Source organism: Centruroides vittatus, unplaced genomic scaffold, assembly GCF_030686945.1.
Source record: "Centruroides vittatus isolate TY-2023 unplaced genomic scaffold, ASM3068694v2 contig_620, whole genome shotgun sequence".
Classification (NCBI taxonomy): domain Eukaryota; kingdom Metazoa; phylum Arthropoda; class Arachnida; order Scorpiones; family Buthidae; genus Centruroides; species Centruroides vittatus.
In genome coordinates, this window is record NW_027122381.1 from 2334785 (window position 1) to 2357446 (window position 22662).

At 30.9% G+C, this 22662-nt stretch overlaps 1 protein-coding gene across 2 annotated transcripts in view; it reads right to left on the reverse strand.

Moving 5' to 3' along the window:
* The window catches only part of LOC136979443 (protein transport protein Sec24C-like), an 80010-nt gene that overhangs the window by 7786 nt on the left and 49562 nt on the right, over positions 1–22662 (reverse strand). For both annotated transcript variants that reach the window (XM_067275446.1, XM_067275447.1), the window contains exons 10-17: positions 18934–19046; positions 14402–14495; positions 12159–12275; positions 10654–10824; positions 9297–9393; positions 5285–5569; positions 3575–3769; positions 612–715 (exon numbers count right to left, since the gene is read on the reverse strand). In XM_067275446.1, the coding sequence (XP_067131547.1) occupies positions 612–715; positions 3575–3769; positions 5285–5569; positions 9297–9393; positions 10654–10824; positions 12159–12275; positions 14402–14495; positions 18934–19046 (1176 nt within the window). The remainder of the gene's footprint in view (positions 1–611; positions 716–3574; positions 3770–5284; positions 5570–9296; positions 9394–10653; positions 10825–12158; positions 12276–14401; positions 14496–18933; positions 19047–22662) is intronic.

A 22662-nucleotide genomic window follows, 5' to 3' on the forward strand; every position in this document is an offset into this window, starting at 1 on the left:
TCTTCCATCATTTTTAATGAAATTTTAAATACAATTAGACATTCGTTTGATCAACTTTTAGCATAGCACCAATGCTTTTTTAAAAGCTGTGAAACATTTTGCAAATTTGCAGAGTTCCATCCCAGTCTTAAACTAAATTTTACAATGATGTATTTTTCATATTGCAAATTTTTCTAAAATTTACAACATATCTTTATCTTTAAGACATGTAGTATAGAGGTGAACATACTTATTAAAAATACATATATTCACCGGTAAAATTTTTCTACTTAGTGCACCGAATGGCACTTAGCCATTCGGTGCACTAAGTGATTGAAAAGTACGTATTCAAATTTTTATTCTGTAGCCGACCTACGAGGGGCATATGCCCAAACGTGTATCGTCACGTAAGATATTTTTGAATAAAGAGTGATGTTAAAGATGCCCAGTGTCTACCTATTCACCCAGTTGTGAATAACAGAATAATAAATCAAAGAAGAAATAGTTTTGGAATAAGTCAATATTTGATCATTTAAAAAAATATAGAAATGCACGAAGAACAATAATGATTTGTAACATTATTTGAATTAAATAAAACTACGTGCAAGTAAATTTAAATAACTATAACTTACCAGAGAGACGAGTCTCGGATACAAATAGCAAACGGTTCCGTAAAGATCGATGCCGTTTGCATTCGACATTGCCAGACTTCGTTCGTCGGCCGTCAAATCGGGGCCTAAACGAAAAGATTTAACATTTCAACATATGACCAAATTAATAATCATTTCTACTTCTTTGTGAATAAGTAAAAAAACGCTAAAAGATAGATAAATAGTTGTTAATATATCCATGCAAAATAATTTTTAAAATGTGGACAATAGAAATAGCAAAAAATCCTGATAAAACATCATCTATAATTGATAACCATCAACACTTAATTATGTAAATAATCTTAATAAACAATTTTTGTGGAATTCAATTTTTAATGTTAGTGTATAATGTAAAATTATAACTATTTGTTCATGAATTCATAAAGTAATAAGGTAGTAGGTCTAAATACTGTCCCCCAAGGGATTCTCCCTTACAGTGTTGTTATTATTTGCTTCACAAATATGCAAAACATGTTTTCCAGCATATTCATCTAAGTAGATGTGTGAAAGAAATTTCTCGATAGTGTATAAATGACAAGGAGGAAAAAAGGTAATCAAAATATGTTTGTTTTATTGGAAAAAAAGTCATTCTCAACACTGTGCTCCCTTGAACAATATTAGGAATGTAACTCACTCTAATGTTTTCAGGTCAGAAAATAAATATTGTAAAAAACAGGAAAGTCATAAGAAATGAGGTTGGGGTTGTTTAGCAGTTGTTGTACATAACTAATTATTTTGGACTAGATATAATATCATGACATTGTAGAAAATGAGCAGAACTCGTGTGGCTAATGTAATCTCTCAAAGTTGAGATATGATTATATTCTGTGCTGAGAGCATTAGCGAAATTGATTTTTTTCTTTGTAGCTAGAAAATCTTGAAGTAATAAAGGTTGCTTCTTTTTTATCACTTTCAAGTTAGTTAGTATCTAATTTTCTTTACTTTAGTTACATCACTAATGCATTAAAATTTAAATAAGTTTTGAAAGTTTTGTGGAAGATTACCGATACAACACTGACAATTTATTGTATCTGAGTGGGAGTCTCGCAGAGCGCATAACTCCGAAAATTGCCAAATGTTCTCAGCAGGCAATATGAAAATTTGTTTAGGCCGATTGCAGCCGGGGCCATGCAGGCGAGGGTTTTGGGCGTACGGTTCCTTCAGTTTGTCGATTGCGATAGTTGTACCGATGCCAGTTTGTTATAAAATTTGCACACACTTCCGAGCTGCTTTCTTTGATAACGGAGGCTGTGGCGGAAGGCAAGTTTCTGTTATCAAAGAAAGTAGCCTAATGGAGACTCCCAAGGTCACTGCAGGAGACAGTGCACTTTTACAGTAGTCTTCCCTGTAGTATTTCACAAATTTTTAAGGCAGTTTTTCTTAGAAAAAACAGAATTTTATGACCATCCCTCTTGTATCACTTCCATTTTCTCTAAGGCAAAATGCAAACTACATTTACTGCAAAGAGCAATTTGCCATACAAAGGCTCTTATAATGCTACCATTTGACAATATTATGTAGGAAGACTTACTCTTTTCAAAGCAGACCTATAAAAGTCACAGAGTAATACATTTAATAAATTTTTACAAATAAAACCAATTTCAGTCTTTACTGATCAACCCTTGTATAACATTAAATTTTTAAACTAAACATATAGAATAAATTCACCCATGTTGGGAAGCACAAGAGAAAGTTCACATAATATAAAAAGGATTATAATGATCAATAAAAATAACATTTGAACTTGGTATCATATTCAAAAAGGTAAAGGAAAAAATGCTTGATTCAGGAAACCAAATTAAGGTTTTTACTCAAACATTTTTGTTCTTTTATAAGATCATCATCAGCTGTGTTAGAACAAATACATTTGAAAGAGAGAATGTCTCTTTCAAATGTATTTGTTCATCCAAACTTTTTCAAATTTAAAAATTATAACCTAATTTATAATTATTTATTTAGTATACATAATTTAAAAATTAATGAATAAAGTAAGCCCGAAATAAATTAAAACAGGAAAATAAACAAACTGAATTAAATATATAACAGTGAAATGTTAAATGCAGACTTGCAGCCACCTACAATATGTGGCCTTTGACAAACACAACCCGCATATTGGTGCTTGTAGATAAAGCCGAAAGGACTTTTTGAATAAAAAGTTACAATCATACGAGTCTTAGATTGTCTAAAGTAACATTCCATCTACTAAGTTTGTCTTAAAACATAGCCCATTTCATTTAAAATGAACTGCTGGCAGTTTGCTTGTCCCACTATATTACGGCTGTCTTATTGGATGACGTGCCAAAAAGATCCACAAAATTTAATAGGTGGGTCGGCACACATCAAGTTCGATCGGTTTGACTTAAGGAGGAATGATGTCGAGATACACAAACTTTTGTTTTCCTTAAAGAGAACAAAAACACATTATATTATATAATGTGTTTGGCAGGACTGACAATCCAGTTTGATTTAAGAATTTCCCTCATATCAAACAACGAATGCAAATTTTTAGGTTTCTTGAGATATTTTGCAATGTTTGCACAGAGACCTCGATACAAACAACCAGACGTGTACTGCATGTACCGCAACGATTTTCTGCATCTAACAACATCGCAACTATCCTCTGCCGTCGGTAGACTTGGCTTTCGTCAGTTTATTCCTCTTCCTCGAAATGAAAATGTAGTTCAACAGAGATTTGAAGCAATCGAGATGGAGTTGCAAGTGGCATTAAACGGACAGACAAAGAAAGATTTCCGGAGCCGCTTTCGCCTACGGCAAAAACATTGGGATCGTTGGGTAACTTCACAACAAGATTCATCCTTGTTATCTCCTCAAAGTATAACAAAAATAATCATTACAGTTTGAAAATATTTAGATACAGACAGAAGTTATAAGATGCTATCTATTTTAATTATCAAATCATAGTAGGAAAAATATATTATACATACCACCACTAATTGCATCACTCTTCAAAAGGCAATTTACATAAAGTGGCAATAATTTCAAGTTTTCTGGCAAAAGTAGTTGACTGTAGGACAACTGAGACGTGCACGCCTTCTTGAATGCAGCCAGCATGCCGACCACAGAATGTCTGATACTTTCCTTAACCTGTTGCGGAGGTTCTTCTAACAAGAGTTTCAAAGCTACAAAATAATAAAACAGAATATAAACAACTTTAGTTTAAAAAAAACTCATTTATTATTACTTTCATAAAATACACTGTTAGCAAAAAACATAAGCTTTATACAATATCTAAAATAAAAAAACACACAAACTTTTATATAGAAGACATATGTATATGTAAAAATTAAAAATAAAGTTATTATCTTGTAAAAAATTTATTTACTACTGTTATTTCAAACCACATAAAATATGATTGTGTACTTTAATATAATTTTAATGAAAATCTGTATAATGAGTAAATAGTATGGGCAACCCTGTCATTCACATCATCAGTATTTGTGATTTTGCTTATTCACGACAGAAAAATTACAATCGACCACAAGACTATTCATAAATTGCTTTCACAACATTCTCATTACAGTACAGTTCTTGTAAAAAATGTACTGTTGTTTCCAATTTTTACATTTTTTATAAAAAGTACAACTGCTGTACACACATTACAGCAACAATGCTTTTTGTCAAATTATGCCTGACAAAATTTATGTAAATAGAGCATATACATTAATTAGTAGTCATCTTTTATACTATTATACAGAACTAATAGATAGTCACCAAGGGGCGAGAGCACATAGGCAGATGTCAAGAACATATTCTCTGTAGTAGATAGTTGCAGAACCGAACAGGACGGTTACAGAAAATTTGCACGACGGCAAAGAGGAAGACGACAAACAAAAAAAATTGACAGAGCGGTCGACGACAGTCTCGGAGCTTTTGGAAATATATGGCATTATTGAATCGATTCCTGCAACTCCTTGCACAAACTGACCTTATTTCTGGGCTCAATCTCAACTTTAAGTGGAAAGTGGCCAAGTGTCCCGTATGCCGAAGTCTTGGAAAATGCAAATAAAAGTCAGTCGGGCAACATTAACTTGGTTTTTCCAAAACGCCTTAAAATGTACAAATAACGTTTTTAATATAAACTTTAGTTGCTATTATTTGCTTATTGAAATCATTTGAAAGGGTTAAATATTCCCAAAACGTCAATGTGCTTTAGCTCTACCACGTTGGCTCGACCCGCAGAAACCTAACTCTTTTTTTTATATTTGGTATTTGTAAGATTTCTAAGGAACCTATAAATCGAAAATCCCAAGAGTTACCCAAACATCAACATTTTAAAACTCCGACAAAAGAAAATGTCGGTCACGACAATAAAATTACTACATTTTTAGAACTGGAACATCGAAAGGAATGAGACAGTTTAAAATTAACACACAGGCCCATATTATATGTAGATTACATTCTTAAAAAATTAAGTATCTTGGATGTGTTTTTCACTTTTTTAAATTTTGAATTTTACTGTCAAAATTAAAGATGTTCAAACATTTGAGAAATTTCTTTGGTTTTAAGGAAAATGACTTAAAGAACAGAAAAGTCTTTAAAAAAAAAAAAAAAAAAAAAAAAAAGAAGAAGGAAATATTATATATAATTCTAACTTACAATAGTTGTATTATAATAATGCTTTTTAATATACTCACCTCTTTTAATAAAGAAATGAATAATTGCATCTCCAGAAGCACCCCGAAATAGATCCATCATCTGGGAGCAGGTGTTCAAACTTAAGTTGTGTAAGCGAATTCGACGCTGTCCGCTACAGCTCGTGTATAGGGTGGCAACTTGAAGGTAAGTTCCGGCCTCCTCTTGCAGTTTGTCGTCATATTTAATTTCTGCGGTGATACTTTTTTTATCGTCTAGCGAAGCAATTTCTAAATCCGTAGTATTTGCCATGTAGAAGTCACCGTAAAAATTTGTGGCTCTAATACCTAAAAATAACAAACCTCAAATTATAATGAAATAAATATTATAATTAATATACAATTTTTGCTTCATAATTTTAGCAATATTACAGTATATTTCAATTTTGGCAAGTGCAGATTTTATGGAAAATGACCAACTTGTTATTTTCTAATTTCAAAGTCAAAACTCTTATTGTAAAAACTAAATAAATTAATGATTTGAATTTTTTTAGCATTGCAAAATCCACTATAAATCTTGCCATATCAATAAAAAATTTTTAATTCAAATTAAAAAATAAAATTATTACTATTATTTCAATACTAAGCTAATGTAATTATGATATAGCATGTGTATGTTCAAAGTCAAAAACTTCACAGCATTAGAAAAAAAATAAAAGTTAATTTCACTCTAAATTCAATTGTGTTATTGCTACCAAAGACAATAACCATAGGATTTATAGTTATTGTCTTATTTACCTTGTAGAATTTTTGGTTATAATGTTTGTGACACTTTAATGTTCCTTGAAGATGCAGATATGAGTAACAGAGTTACAAAAAAAAGGTAAAGATTTTGATCCTAAGAAAATGGAAAAACACAAATCCTCAATAAAAATACAAACGTAACATAAAATACCAAAGTAAAGAATACACAGCAGCAAAAGTATGACATAAAACTTCTTAAAATACAAGGGGAGTCCGATATTAAAGGTACAGGCCAAAATTACACTAACATTTATAATTAAAGGAAATATTTAATGCATTCCACAAAAACTACATACTTTTGTTTATTTCTTGACATAATTGCCGTAAACGTCGAGACATTTATCCTGGCGTGACAGTAGTTTGAACAGCCCTTCACGGTACTGTTGCTCGAAGTAGTCCAGAACTGTATCTTCCAGATCCTCCCGATCCACAAAGCGTTTCCCCACCAAAAATTTCTTTAAAGATCCAAATAAATGAAAATCCGACAGGGACTATATCTGGACTATACTCCAGGCATCAAATGAAACAAAACTGTGGTTGGCATGGCGGAATTGGAAAGTCTAAAATCCTCCATATAGCCTCCGTCAGATTTTCATTTATTTGGACCTTTAAAAAAATTTTTGGTGGGGAAACGCTTTGCGGATCAGGAAGAATTGGAAGACACCGTTCTGGACTACTTCGAGCAACTTGACAAGCAACAGTACCGTGAAGGGATGTTCAAACTAGTATCATAATGGGATAAATGTGTCAACGTTTACGGCAATTATGTCGAGAAACAAACGTATGTAGTTTTTGTGGAATGTCTTAAATATTTTCGTTAATTATAAATGTTAGTGTAATTTTGGCCAGTACCTTTAATATTGGACTCCACTTATATAGAATGATAAGAACAAAATGATAAAAAAGGAGTAAAAATTGTATATAAAGTGTAAAATTAAACTTGTGCTCACATATACCAGAAAATAAAATGTTAAATGTTGCATACAGATAAGTTTAAAATATCTAAAATTGGTAAAAAGTGAGTCTCCTAACTGACCTATTGACTAAACCAATATATAAAGAAAAATGAACATTGTAATGAAAGCTTAAGCGAGTTTTCTCTCAGAGGTAAAACAAGTTTTAATTAAATATTACATTACAGTACTCTAATATTAAAGGTATAGGGCTATGAAGACCATTAAAATATTTATAGTATAAAAAGTGATCAAAATACTTTACATGATCAAAAAAATTTCAAAGACCAAGATGAATATGGTCATATAGGTGCATATTTTCTCTTTAATATGTCAATGAACTTAAATAAGGTTTATTTTCTTCTTGATAAGGTGTGCACAACTTTATAAATTAGAATAGGAGAAGTGGCTGCCCAGAGATCCCCCAACTACGGGATCTTGGACTTTTTTCCGTGAAGGGCCATGGAGTTGTAACAGACAAATCCGAGGACCAGATACAAAAATATAGTCAAAGATTTAAAAAATTTTTTCTGTGTAACAATGAACATCATGCAATATGAAATTTGCAACTGCTTTTTCAAACATTTTAAAAATTGCAGATATGAGGCATGTTTTTTAAGTAAGTACCATTTTGATATTACAAAAACACAAGTGCAATTTTTTTAACAATTTTATTCTTACACGAAAGCCTGTACCTTAATCTACAAAATTTCCTTCAATATTAAGGCACTTATAATATTGTACAATCAGCTTCTGAAACCCATCCTCATAGAAACCTGGCGCCTGATTTGCCAACCACTGCAGCATGGCCGTTTTGACATTTTCATCATAGTGCTGACTGCTTAGATGCTTTTTCAAGTGGAGGAACAAGTGATAGTTACTAGGTGCTAGATCGAAGCTATACGGAGAGTGATCGAGTTGTTCCCAGCCACATGATGCGATAAGGCCTCGGATTTGTCCGGCCACGTGTGGACGAGCATCGTCACGAAGCAAAACAATCCCCTTACCTAGCTTGCCACGCCTTTTGTTTTGGATGACAAAATCATAAAGCGTCTGTTTTCTCGAACTTTTGCATCAACTTTTTGCACCAAGTCTTCGGTAATGACAGACGGTCGCCCACTACAGTCCTCGTCACGGACATTAATACGGCCATCTTTAAATGTACTAACCCATTTTCTTACCATTCCATTGATCGTAATGTTTTTTCCATACACCTCACTAATCTGCCGACGAATGTCGACCACTTTCACGTCTTTTGCATTAAGAAAACGAATCACCGTGTGTACCTCACAATCAGTGGAATATTCAATTGTCTGAGGCATTTTAAACACACAAACAAATGTAAAACAAACAAATGATTGTGTGATTGCGTCTGAGGCTAGAATACAGATGTAGGTACTTGGCACACATTCATGGAATACCAACCGCAGCAACGCAGCTGTTGGTGTTTTTAAAACAGTTCTTACTTAAAAAATGCCTCATAAATTTTTGGTGCCCAATTTTAAAATCTCCTTTAGATATTTGTGGGCCGGTATTGTTCAATATTTTGATTACATATATTTCATTTTTGAAAGGTTTATGCAAAGGTACAAAGAAGAAAAATATAAAAATATCTTCTGTGCATACTTCTTACAACATAAAACTCTCTTTTGGTAGAGATTTGTGAAAAATTAACAAACTCCCTTCTTTAAATTGCTCTTTCAAAAAGTCATTTGTGCAATGTCTATTAATTCTAGTTGATTTTTCAAAAATTTATATGCTTTGAACAAGCTTGAATGTCAATGATGAAAATGAGCCATGTTAGTCAGATAAATGTGCTTTGGACAGCATTCGGCAGTGGACCGTTGGTCGGAGACCCGTGCCGTAGTTACAGGTCTCCAACCAACAAACCAAAGAACGCCAAGACATCATGCAAATCCATTAATAACCTTAAAAATATTACAAAGGGCATTTAGGATCAAATATTATGCTAGAACATACATGGTTAATATTGCAACCACTTATTTTGAGGCAAGGCAAAGATGAATGCTGGATTGACAAAAAGCACATTGCCACGGTCTCATCATTTGTTGTCTGATTGTGCCTAAGAATCCATCAAAAAAGCAAATTAATGGTTACAAAATGTACTAATTGCTATTTATTATTTTATTTATATTAAAAACTACTAATAAAAGTAAATACTTTTTCATTACAAAATGAAAAGAAAATGCAACACAAAATGAAAGCATAATCATTTAAGTTAGTTTTACTTGAATTGCAACAATTTGTTGAAAATAGAGATTGTAAAAAATTAAATCTATTGAACAAATTATAATTACCTGCACTGGTCCTCACTCTCATCACGGCATCAAACACGGTCGACCGTCTAATGACATTTTTTACGTCATCTATTAGTCTTTCCCCGTCAACAGGAGCCTAAAACATAATTTTATGAACTCATAAAAATTCAAGTATAAATTTAAATTACTAATATTATGTATCAAGGATTATCTGATTATATCAAATAGGAAATATATCTGACGCTTCTTTAATTTTGCTTTTTACTAGAATTCCGTCGGCATTATTTTACTTTGGACAACATCAGTTATATCCCATCCAGCTCCAAGATTTTATCAACCAGCAACTGGCAAATTTTTTGCAAAACCAAAGTCAGAGATCAATTAAGAGTGTAAACCTCTCTCTATTCTATGTCTAAAACACCATCTATTTTACTGTTTTTATGTATTTTATTGTTTAAACTATTTTTGTAAAATAAACAAAATCATTAAAATGTAGAACTAATTTTTTATTTATTTGAAAAATATGAATTTTAAAACAAAATGAAATCTTTACAATTTGAAAAGAATATTTTTATTGTTTGTATTATGTTAGGGAATACTAAACTAAAGCAAGTGTCAATATCACGAACTGTCTACGAACTGGCAACACCTGCGCAAGACCGCTCGAAACAAGAAGAAACCTGTTTTCAGTTGCCTGCCAAGTTATGGATGAGTGAACAAGTGTAGTCTTAGATTAGAATAAAATTTAATTCTAAGTTAGAACAATAATGAGGCAGTCCTTTAACATATTATCTGATAAGAGAATAATTTTATGGTAATACAAATAAACTGGATCTAATTGTAATAAAAAATGTTCACAAAACCTCTGTACTGCCAGTTGAAAAATCTTTTATTAGCGACTAATGTTTTCCATCTTAAACAGATCTCAGATATTTTCATTCTAATTCAGTTGTGTATTCAGACCTGAAGATCTGTCTAAGATTGAAAACATTAGTCAGTAATAAAAAAATTTAAACTGGAGATAAAGGTTTTACAGACATTTTTTATTACTGATAGGAAAATGAATTAATATATAAAGTAACTACACTTCAGTGTTGTGGCATTACCAATAGCAACTTTTACAGTATAAAGGTGTTTGTAGCTTTATGCTATTGAAAGTGCTAGCAAACACCTTTATACTCTAAAAGTTGCTATTGGTAATGCCACAACACTCGAGTACAGTTACTTTATATATTTAAAAAGTTGGCATAAAATGTAGTTTACTTTTATTATGAAATGAATTAATTTTATTAATTATGCATTTTGTTATTTTAATGGCTTACGGATGATAGTGGTAAATCGACATTACTTTACCAAACTACGCTTTGCATTTTTAAAAAAATAATTTTTATTATACCTGAAAAAACGAATATTTACGAATCTGTCCTCCCGTCACGCGACACAATTCTCCAATGGTGGCGACATCCACGTACGAATTCGGAAATAAAAATAGATCGACGGAACAACCGGCGGCGACGCATTCTTCGCCCAACTTAGTATAATAAGGTATCTGTGGATTTGTAATCATCTGAAATTTGAAACATTGATAATTCGAATATTTAATATAATAAACTCAATTTATCTCAATTCAATATAAGTATAATATAAATTGCCTATTTTTGTGTAAAATTTTAAAAGTTAAGACTCTAATCTTAATAATTATTTTAAAATCTGGTAATTAATTTGGTTCATTTCTGCATTTTCAAGCTTATATTTGTTGTATACATTCAATATGTACTACACCAAGACAAAAGTTACAGCTGGCTTCACAAATATAGAAAACATTCAGTGTTTAAACCTATCTTATTTTAAATTTTAAACTAATGTATAAACAAACATTTCTTTAAAATTTAAATATTTTAATCGCTTGTTTTTAACATCAATCTATCACATAAAATGGTAAACAATGAATAATAATTCTACTTTTTAGCACTATGTACTCTGACTTCCAATAAAGTACTATAGATGTTTAATAAAAGTTAAATATAATCTCTCAAAATCATTTTAAAACATGAGAATTTTATATTAAAAAGAAAATAAATACTATTCTCTTTTCTACCCTCTGATATTGTTTCACATTGTAAATGAAACAATGTTGGCATCGTGATGAAATTTAAAACAAGAGCAAATTGCCCAGTTTACGAAACAAAATCATTCTATTGCCTCAAAACAGTTACGCTCGTCACAAAATATCGTCGAGAAGGAAAGATTTTACTATACGACGTGACCCCGACATCTACATCGTACAGTTTCTACTAATCGGATGTCTCAGAAATGCGAAACTGTCACACATATTTGGTAGAGTATGACAAATTTTTTAAATTGTTGTTTAATTAATGACTGCTGTCTGCTCTTATACTATTAATTTTTCTATAAAACTATTTGAAATGTATCTACACTAACAAATATAGGTGTCTGAAAATTGTTATAGAATTTCATTAATTTCGTTAATTTTTTAACAAACATTTATTTAAAATCAGTAAAAAAGTCACTTCTGTTTATTATTATTATGTTAGATCTGTAGGATATTTTATTTATTATCACTTGATTTTAATCTTTTGTACAGATACTAATTTATGTTAAATTGCAGATGTGCTAAATATAAAAAAATTGGTTGTTTATCAAAATTATTAAAGTTATATAAACGACAGAAAAGCAATATTTCATCAAATCTCACAACAAAGTATTAGTTTATTCCAAAATTTGGTTTAGACAATGTTTATTAACGTTGAGAATGCTGTTACGAGATTAATAAAAACATAATGTTTATAACAATATATTAGATGTTTAAAAATTATAAAAGTTTGTAATAGACTTAATTTAAAGTATGTTATAATATTTTTTTAATTTGAAAACCACCACCTTTTCTTTCTCGGTTCCCAGTAGTGCGCGATCTTCTCTATTTCTGAGTTTTCCCGGTGCTTCCGCAGTAGGCAGAGTAGAGTGGAAAACAAATAGTTTCCCACTACGGTCGGCTGCCTGAAATTTAGAAAACAATTTAAATATTACAAAAGTTAAATAAAACATTGTTATTATCACATCAAATGTATGTATGAAATACAAATCAAACAAATAATCTCAAATGATTGATCAATTTATTACAAATAAGAACCAAAGGATGATTTTCATAAAAACTCAAAAGATTAAATGGTTCCTTCACCATGAAATGATAATGTTGTCAATAAAAATTGTTACACCAAGGAATTACATTTACTAAGCCCTCTTTTCAATGTAAGTTGTTAAGATTATTATTACTATAGTACAATTTGGTGAATTTTGTGTATGCAAATGTATCCACATAAAAGCATCAAATGTACCTATGCCAAATACTGTTCGATTTCTTGAACTATAATTACGTACATTTTCAGATCTAACGTATAGTAATTTCTTACAAATAATCCACGATTCATCTGTTTTAAACAAGTTTGAAAGTGCACGAGTTATGCACTATTGCAAATTATCAGATGATTTTAAATTGTAATACAAACCCATCCTTCAGCTTTTCCTTTGTCTAAACTTACCAAGAGTGTCTTTAAAACATTGCACATATTCATTTTTATTTTTCCCAAAACCAGCAAAAACAGATGTACATATGCCTCATCTGTAGTTATCTCCTGTTTTTTCATATGTCACATTTATCATCATCATCATCAAAGTATTATTAGACTCTCCTGCTTAAATTTATCATCTCTAAGACCTATGTCTCTGTTAATTCCTTAATTTCTATATAATGCTTCTGAACAGCTTTTTGAGAGTCAAACCATCAAGTTTAGCATTTGCTAATTCTCTACAGTAAATAAAAGCGAGGCAATCGATTCCAAATTCACACAGATATCGTAAAGTCCACGTAAACTTTCTTATCTATTGTCGTCGTCATTAACAGATATTACTTTATTTACCACTTATTTACTTTACATCTAATATGGAAATCATTCCTGCCAAGAGCCTTACTAGCACACTGCCATCCTAACTCAACTTAATTCAAATATACTATAACATTATATACATTAAAATCTTTTTCTATTTAATTATTTTAGAACTTTATATATATTTATAGTTTGTCTAACAAAAAACGAACTTTTCAAAATAATTTTTTTTATCGGTGATCGGTCAGTCTCGTCAACAATTAAGACGTGCGACTCGATAATTATAATGTTAGGAGGCTAGCAATTCTTACTCATTACTGCTATAAAGTGAGTTTTGACAATTCTTATTACCTGCCTATTGCATGGCAATAATAATAAATTTTGAATCCTTTCAATTTTTCACTGCATTGCATTAAAAAGTATACAACATTAAATCAAGTAAATAAGCTTTGCAATTTGCATTTAGTTTTAAATTTGATTGAGTATTTTTATTAATAAAATTCTTAAATCCAACATTGTAATTTGACACTTGGTTTACATAATTTGATATTTTAATAAAAAAAATAAATTTTTGTTATCATAATTAATACTATGTGTTTTCACTTATATAAACAAGCTTTACAAATATATTAATTTAGGGAAATTAATAATAATGTTAAGAAAATATTCAAAGCTGACTTTTATCTAATTATTTTCTTGTCTTTAATATGTTGCTAAATTTGACAAGGTAATCCTAGGTATTTAATTTCTGTTTAGTCAATTTACAAGTCAAACAAAAACATCCGAACTGATTCATATGCCAATTACAAAAAAATGATAAAGTGTGAATGAAATGTCCACCATTCTGTTCAAAACCTAATTGGCCATAAAATTGTAAAAATGAAACTGAGAAGCTTTGTGCTACAACAGTATAACAACAATAAAAACATTTCTTAATTACGTAGGCAAAACAAATAACTGCATTTTAAACAAGAAGAGTGCTGCAAATGCATTGCTTATGAGGACTTTCCTGGAAGGTTATATACAAATAATACAAGTCGTAATTTAAATGACTGTTAAACTACATAGAACTAAAACTATTTAAATTTAAATAGTTCTAAATTATATTAGAATTTTGAAACATGCTTTATAACAAATAATTTATCCAATTTTAAAAAATAAAATTAAGACATTTTTATTTTAAAGACACTTTATAATTCTAAAGTTTGTAACTTTAAAATATCATTAATATTCACTTACTTTCAAGGCTTCTAAACCGGCTTGAATGGCGGGAGCCAAAACTATTTCGGTCTGTATCGAATCGGCAAAAATTATCGGAATCTGTTCCATTAAACTGAAATAACCAAATGAATATAATTTTATATTAATTTAATAAACAAATTTAATATTTATATACAATAATTTTCACAAATTTTAAATTCTTCATTAACAATTTAAATTTTCAAATTATTTTGGCAATATAATTCATTTATAAATTAAATTAATAAATATACAAAGAAAGATTCTTAACTGGTTTATTATCTTACAGTAGTTAAAACCACATTTTTATTGAAATTAAATTAAAAACAATACGAAAAACAAAACAAGCACCTGATCATTCGCTGAGAGATATTTATTCTTAACACAAACGTTTTCAATCCAATCAATGGATCATCATCAGGCGAAATTCGAACATTACAAAAATAGAACAACAAGTTCAAAATACAAAAATATATAACGGCTAACCAAAACGTAACTAACAGCACAATATCATTTCTAAATATCAACAAATTAATAAAAATGCTGCTAAAATTAAAAATAAAATATTAATATATAACAAACAAAAAGTGTATACAAAATATTAATACCTCTGCCTTAAAAAACAGATAAATAACACTAAATAATACCACTGCTTAATAAGCTGTACAGAGTTTTTCATTAAACTGAGTTTAATGAAAAACTCTGTACAGCTTATTAAGCAGTGGTATTATTTAGTGTTATTTATCTGTTTTTTAAGGCAGAGGTATTAATATTTTGTATACACTTTTTGTTTGTTATATATTAATATTTTATTTTTAATTTTAGCAGCATTTTTATTAATTTGTTGATATTTAGAAATGATATTGTGCTGTTAGTTACGTTTTGGTTAGCCGTTATATATTTTTGTATTTTGAACTTGTTGTTCTATTTTTGTAATGTTCGAATTTCGCCTGATGATGATCCATTGATTGGATTGAAAACGTTTGTGTTAAGAATAAATATCTCTCAGCGAATGATCAGGTGCTTGTTTTGTTTTTCGTATTATTTTCTGCTGAGCACACTGTATGTTGTTTATATTAAAAACAATATTTTTAATTTCTAGTACTTTTGGCCTTAAAAGACCATCTTCGGGTTATGCGCAAGGTCAAAAGAATTAGAAGTTAAAAATATTTTTGCTGGTCTGAAAGGTGGTTCTATGTACTGTAGAGTAATAAATATTAATGAAATTGAAAGGTTACATTATAAATTTTTATCAATGAATGATTAAAAATATATATATAATAATAATAAATATTCAAAGAGTTATGTTTCTTCAGTGTCTATTCTAAAAAAATATCAGGTTAAATTTTGTAACAATTATGATGGAAAAACCACAGACAATAGTTTATTTGCAGTTATATATAGACTTAGTGGAAAATACACATAGTATAACTTTACTTATACTTGTAATAACTGTTTAGTAATTATGTGGTCCAGACTGTAACAAGTAATACAAATAATACAAACAGAATTCATACCTTACTTGCTTTTCAAGCAGTTTGGAATGGATTTTTCCAAACATTTACAGCTTTGAGAAATTTTCTTTAGGTATCTTCTAGTTAGAATGTTGATGTTTTAATTTTTAAAATTTATTTCCAGATTCTATTTTAAGAATGTTCATGGAATGTTTTTTTAACTTTTTTTGGGGTGGCACTGGAGCACATGCACTAAGTCTCATTTTGCTGGAAAAACAAGTAAGTTGTGTGTTCTGTCTGTAGTAACTGTTACTTTTGAAGGAAAATTAGAGAAAAAGCAGTTTCAAGTTCAAAACAGAAAATAATAAAAAACAGAGATCAGCATATTTCAAAAAAGATCTATATGGTCATGCAGAGACAACTACAGTGAAAATGCAATTCTCCAAAGCAGTTCAAAAAACCAGAACATAGAGCATCGTACACACACAGAGACAAAATTCTCCATGTTACTAGAAATCATGACATCATTTATTGATCCTAATACCACAAAACTTGGTCACAAACATGCACAGTCAGTGTTTTGAAATTCCTGTTGCAAACTTATAGAACAAATTCTCTAAGAACAACTAAGATAAAAATGTTCAGTAACATTTTCCAATTAAAACCTTTATTAAGGAGTTATAGATTTTTTAAGGGGTCTATAACTCCTTAATAAAGAGTTTATTTAATAAGTTCAGTGATGTCACTTCTGGAACTTGATGCTTCTGAAAATAAAAAAATATAATAAACTTTAAAAAGTGTGTGTAAAATCATGATCTTTTAAACTTTTACTTTTGTTCTAATTTTTCCTTTGGGCCAAGCAAAGAGACCCCCCCCATAGAGTTGGAGAAAAATCTGCTTGTACAAATTATGGCTGCCCATAAGAAATTCAAAACACACCAGATACATTCATTGCCTTAAAAATTAGCACACCAAGAAGGAGTTGTCGTATTGCTGCAAAATGTGGCATGCAGATAAGTTTCAAGCAGATATGGAAATGATTAGAATTATAGCATGATGATTCATTGTGTAATGCCAGCAGAGGCCATTATAGTGCATTCCTTTGGCCTACTAAAAAGTGCACAAAGATGACCTGTCTGTATTATTAACAAAGTTCCAAGGATTAATTTTGTTGATTAAGTTAAATCAATATTATGACCATACAAATAATCAATAATTTAATTTAATCAACAAAATTAATCCTTGGAACTTTGTTAATAATGTATATATGCAAATTAAGAAGCTGTTTCAGAGTTCCACCAGAGGTCAGCAGATGGATATATTTACATCTGTTTTTTATCTAAGTGATATTGTGAAGAATTGTGATACTGTGTTTGCGGCGTCGAATCCTCTAAGAAAAGATCGGCATCAATTGTATTGTTTGTATTTTTTAATGTCTTTTGTCGGTTTAAGTTGTTACCGTCTGTCTCTAGTTGGACAATTAAAAAGGATAATTCTGCATAGACCCAAAATTATTTGTATAGTCAAAATATGACCTGTCTGTAGTTTACCTGTTGCAGAGGATCACTAGAAATTACGTCATAATCCAAGACAGTATGAACAACTAACAAAGTGAGAAGAAAATGATCATTGGGTGAGAGAAGCCGGATGTTTGTCTTACCAAATAGCCTGCCATCTAAGCCATTCTCACAACACTGTGGTGTTGGGAACAGTGGACGAGCGAGAGCTCACACACGATGCCCAGGCTCGAGAGGCCCTCGACATACCACTAGCCCGAGAGGAGCACTGCTCCTCCAACAAGCACTCGCACGGCCAACTGTTTCATTGTCTGCCACCCGGACACAAGTGGTACTATTAGTACAGGACCCCACGTCTGTCCATACCATTTCGAGGTGCCTAAGTGAGGAACATTTGATATTGCAGCAGCCATTACATGTGCTGCCATTGACACCACCCACCGTTGCCTCTGTTTGGAGTGGTGTCAATCCCAATGGGATTGGACTGCAACAGAACAGAACTGGATCATCTATAGCGACAAATCCAGATTCATTTTGGACACCAACAGAGGCTGTGTTCGTGTCTGGAGGCCCATGGTGAACACCTCAATCCTGCTTACACTTTGGAGTGGCACTCCACCCCCACAGCTAGTGTGACAGTCTGGGGTATCATCATATACGACAGCCCAATGGTATGTAAGTGACCTTATTGTATCATCTTATAGAGAAACTGCTACAATTTCAGCAGCCTGGAAAGTGTTGCTTGATAAAAACCTAAGAGTGAGCTAATTATGAGGATACTGCAGTATAAATAGTGTCAAGATTACATGTTAGTGATTAATTTGCTAGAGTAGAGATTATAAATACTGGAGTAAAGTTTGTAAAGTATGAATTAGAGTTTTTCTGCTTTGTTTATATCATGATAAAAACACAAAAACAATATATATACATGTAGTTTGGGTTTTTATTTTCTAGCATTTATCATGATATTCTATTCAATACACAAAAGTCCAATAAGTGTGCTTTCAAAATTTGTCTTGTTCCAAAAATGAAAACTTATTCTAAAATAGTTTACATTGTAAGTGGCAGCATTGTTCTTTTTAGAATGCAAAATTCAGATATCTTCTGAAGAAGTTCAATTAAGAAGACTGAAATATTAGAATAAGAAATGTTCACAGCATGACAAATGGTTGTGTACTATGGTTAATGCTGATGCAGTCACTTCTAAGAATTTACATTTAACTTTTGTTTTGAAAATAGCCAATTTTTTTCACATTGCTTTATAATTGTGTATTGTATATCTTACATAAGCATGAATTGATTTAGGTTCTATTTTTTTAAAAAATGCACCTATAAATGTATTAGCAATACTAGTTAGAAAAATTCTGAGATGCTTTTATAATTTTAAAAAATTGTATAAATTGTAACTATTCCAAAAAACTCATTTTTGAATGTGATAAACTGATCAAGTTTTAAAACAAATGACATATCGATTCCTTGATTCGTAAACATTAGACTAACCTCACTAGTTAATTATTTAAGCAAATATTAAATATATTACATTATGTACAAAAAATAATACCTATCTATTACTGATTCTGCTTCTTCTAGAGAAACAAAAAATCCATCTATAAGAGGAACAAACATATCTTCGATATCTGAAACAGTAAGCATTTGAGGTTGGGTCAATTTTTCCTATAAAAGAAAACAATTATTTTAGAATTCTTCTTTAAATATAGTAGAAATTGTAATTATAAATTTTGAATACAATAATAAAAGGCAAGTTTCCATCATAACTTTTCAAAATTTGATCAAATTTTTTATAATACTAACCTTTAAAATAAAAATTATGTAATGTAAATCAAATTTAATTACCAATAGGAAAAAAATTTACAGAAGTTATATAAAGTAATCCAGGAAAACTGCTTGAACTCTCTTGGGATAAAACGTGTGTTAAAGCAGTAACAAGTATGTTTATACTACTTTGTCAGTTCTCGTTAAAACTGTATCTATTACTTTTAGAAATACAGGCGTGTTCGATTAAAAATGGAACATCTGGGCTAATTGACACTCGACTCAATTTGGACTGCGTTATAAATAAACAACTACTAGCCCGTTATAGATAACGATCAACCAATGCCGAATTATCGGGCTAGCAAATGGCCGGTTGAGTGCCTTTACAAATTTACGGTTGAGTGCCTTTGGGAGGACGTGGGCAATTAATGTGTCCCCAGTCGGCATTGTAATGACCGCCGGTCGTGTGGTAATCTTATATCAACTGGAAGAGGAGAGCGGTCGGAGGTCCGGGTAGCGTAACTGGTAACGTGTCTGCACGGATAGCAGAAGTTGCGGGTTCGAGTCCCGCTTCGGGCCATTTCTTTTCTTCCAGTTAGGCCTAAATTTATTTAAATTATTTAATTAAAATTCTAATTATTAAATTTAGCAAGAGATGGCGCCTAACACCTAACTCTAGTACCAAATTATTTTAAATTATTATTACTACTATAGCCATTTGCTAGCCCGATAATTCGGCATTAATTGATCGTTTGGACTGCGTTACCAAAAATGACGAGTTTTATGGACTCCTGTGTTAACAGTAAGGTGAGAGAAATGGTGTTTGAAATCCTTGAGAGATACAGATTTGGATTCTTAGGTATAAAAACTTCTTTCCAGCTGAAACTTCCATATAAATTGATAATAGACTGTCCTTTTTGCACGTTTACTTCATATATACATCAGAATTGCTGGAAACGTTTTTGGCCTCTTTCGGGGGCCAGCATGGGAAATTTATAAAACCTCGCAATAGGGAAGGCGCACAAACTGTAAGGATGCTGAAGTGATTTCCAATGCATGGAAAGTGCTTGTAGACAATCCTATACAAGGAGACATGTTTTAGGAACATACATTCACAAACAGTTATAAAGTTAACAATATTTTAGATTTATTATGTACCAGCCATAATTAATAATTTTCTCTAATAATTTATTGAGAGGTGTGAAATTTGTTAAGTGCTTGGATGTTAATGATGTTGGTTAATGACATTATTGAAAAAATGGGCAGTTAATTAATTTAAATAGAACTTGTTCCAGAACCTTTTTTTGTCAAAAACTGTTCCAAATTGAAAAGATTGGCTAAAAACAAAAATTTTTGATAAAAAGCCCGAGTCTGGCCCCCGAAAAAAGGCAAAAACATTTGCTTCAAATATATATCAGAACTGCTAAAAATGTGCAAAAAAGGTCAGTCTAGTATCAATTCTTAGGTGAAAAATTCTAGACAAAACAAGTTTGAAGAAATATTATTAATCATTTTCTACATCATAATAAAAAAATATAAATCATGACATTTGACTGATTTGAAAAAAAGAATACTTTTTCGTTCTAAAAACTGGAGGCTATTCTGTTTAATTTGATGAAAAAAATCTGAAAGCTTTATATGCAAATCAAATAAAAACTGTTTTTTTTTTCAATATAAAGCTAAAATTAGCAATATTTGAAGCAGAGCGTTTGCGAAGCTTCTATTAGGCTTACAGTATTGTGTTCATTTTCAAAATCCATTCGATAAATTTTGATTAAACTTTGCCATTTTCCATTCGTTTCGATGCAAAATCCAAAAATGCAATTAAAAAATGTGGGTCTGTGACTTCGTTTGAGATGTAAGGTGGTTTCACGAGCCCACGCGACAAATCAATAGTATACAAATTGTATGACTTTGTCGTGCAAAGTTTCACGGTCGCTAGCATGTCTTGTATGGGCTTATAAAATTGAGTTTGTTCTCAAAATTTAATAGATCGAATTTGATAAAACTTTGCCATTTTCCTTTAATTGAGACAAGGAATACAGAAATGTAATGAGAGTCCATTTAAACGTAAAAAAATCAGGCAATGAATCGCTTTACTTTCCCAGCAACATTTAAAATTCTGGTGGTGCTATCTGTTATGATATTTCATTTAAAAAACCTGTTTACATTTTTAATTATTATATAATGTCAAAAAGCTTAATTTTGAGAGTAGGAATGGTTTTATAAAAAATTTTAAATACTAATAATAAGTAAAATTGTCATTAAGTCCAACTCTATGCAAGATATGACACATGACCACTCTATCTCCCCACCCTATCGACCTTAAACCGCCAAAATTTAATAGCACGAATCTTTCTAATACATAAACTTTCCTGCAAAATTTCTGAAATTTTCAAAAGCATAGGAGTTATTAATCTTTGAAGACAGTAAACAAAATTGTGCAACACACAAACACACATCCATCCATACATAAAAAAACTAAACGTTTTGCATTTCTTGATGTTTCAAGGTCCCAAATACAAAAGTAAAATCTTGGGGAGTCATTTTTTGACCGACTGCCATATTTTTGCTCTGTTATATATAAGAGAGCCAAGAAACAGGAGTCCATAACTTCATTTTCAATATACAAAGATATTATAATGACTGTGCTCTCTGCTACAAGTGCAGCTAATGGAAGGCCTAGCAGTCAAAAATAAAACAGTATTGTGTGCACCTAATGGAAAATAGGCATGAAAAACAAACAAAACACAAGAACAAAGCAATTGTCATCGATTGCTTTGTTTCCTTGAATTGTCTCTCCATACCTGGCCAATGCACAGATCATGTCTCCCAAGGGGGTGCAGGTAAGAGGATAGCTTCTTTTGTGGTGGCAAGTGTAAAGTTAACCTGTCCGTGTCCATCAGATATCATATGAAAATTGCCTCTTCTGTGCCTAACAGGTACAGGGATCACTTCTTTCCTTCTGGCTCTACTTCAATTGTATCGCGATACAAGAAAGTTGCACGATGTACTAGTTGTCAGATACAATCACCTATCTTGGTAACCACTAAAAAGGGTTTATAGACAAATAAACAAATATGTTATGTCCTTCTGTGATTTCGGGTGTGTGGTTACCAACATAAATATTTATTCCAATTAATTTGAATGTGTAGGTACAATTCATTTTGAAATGGATGTGAACTATGTTTACATTATAGAATCCTTACTTTGGATTAGATAGACAAAGGCATATATTTTATCGAAATTTTTTGTTATAAATAGTTTAGCCTATTGATAAAAATAGTAAAAAAACCATGGCCGACGGTTATTTACATTTAACATACAATAAAATATAAATATATTAAATGTAAATAACTGTCAGCCATGTTTTTTTTTACTATTTTTACTGAAATGTATTACAGTGGTACCTCGTATAATGTACTTAATCTGTTCCAGGTGCATGTCCGTTAAGCGAAACGTCCGTTATACTAAATGCATTTTCCCATAGAAATACATGTTAAAACATCTAATTCGT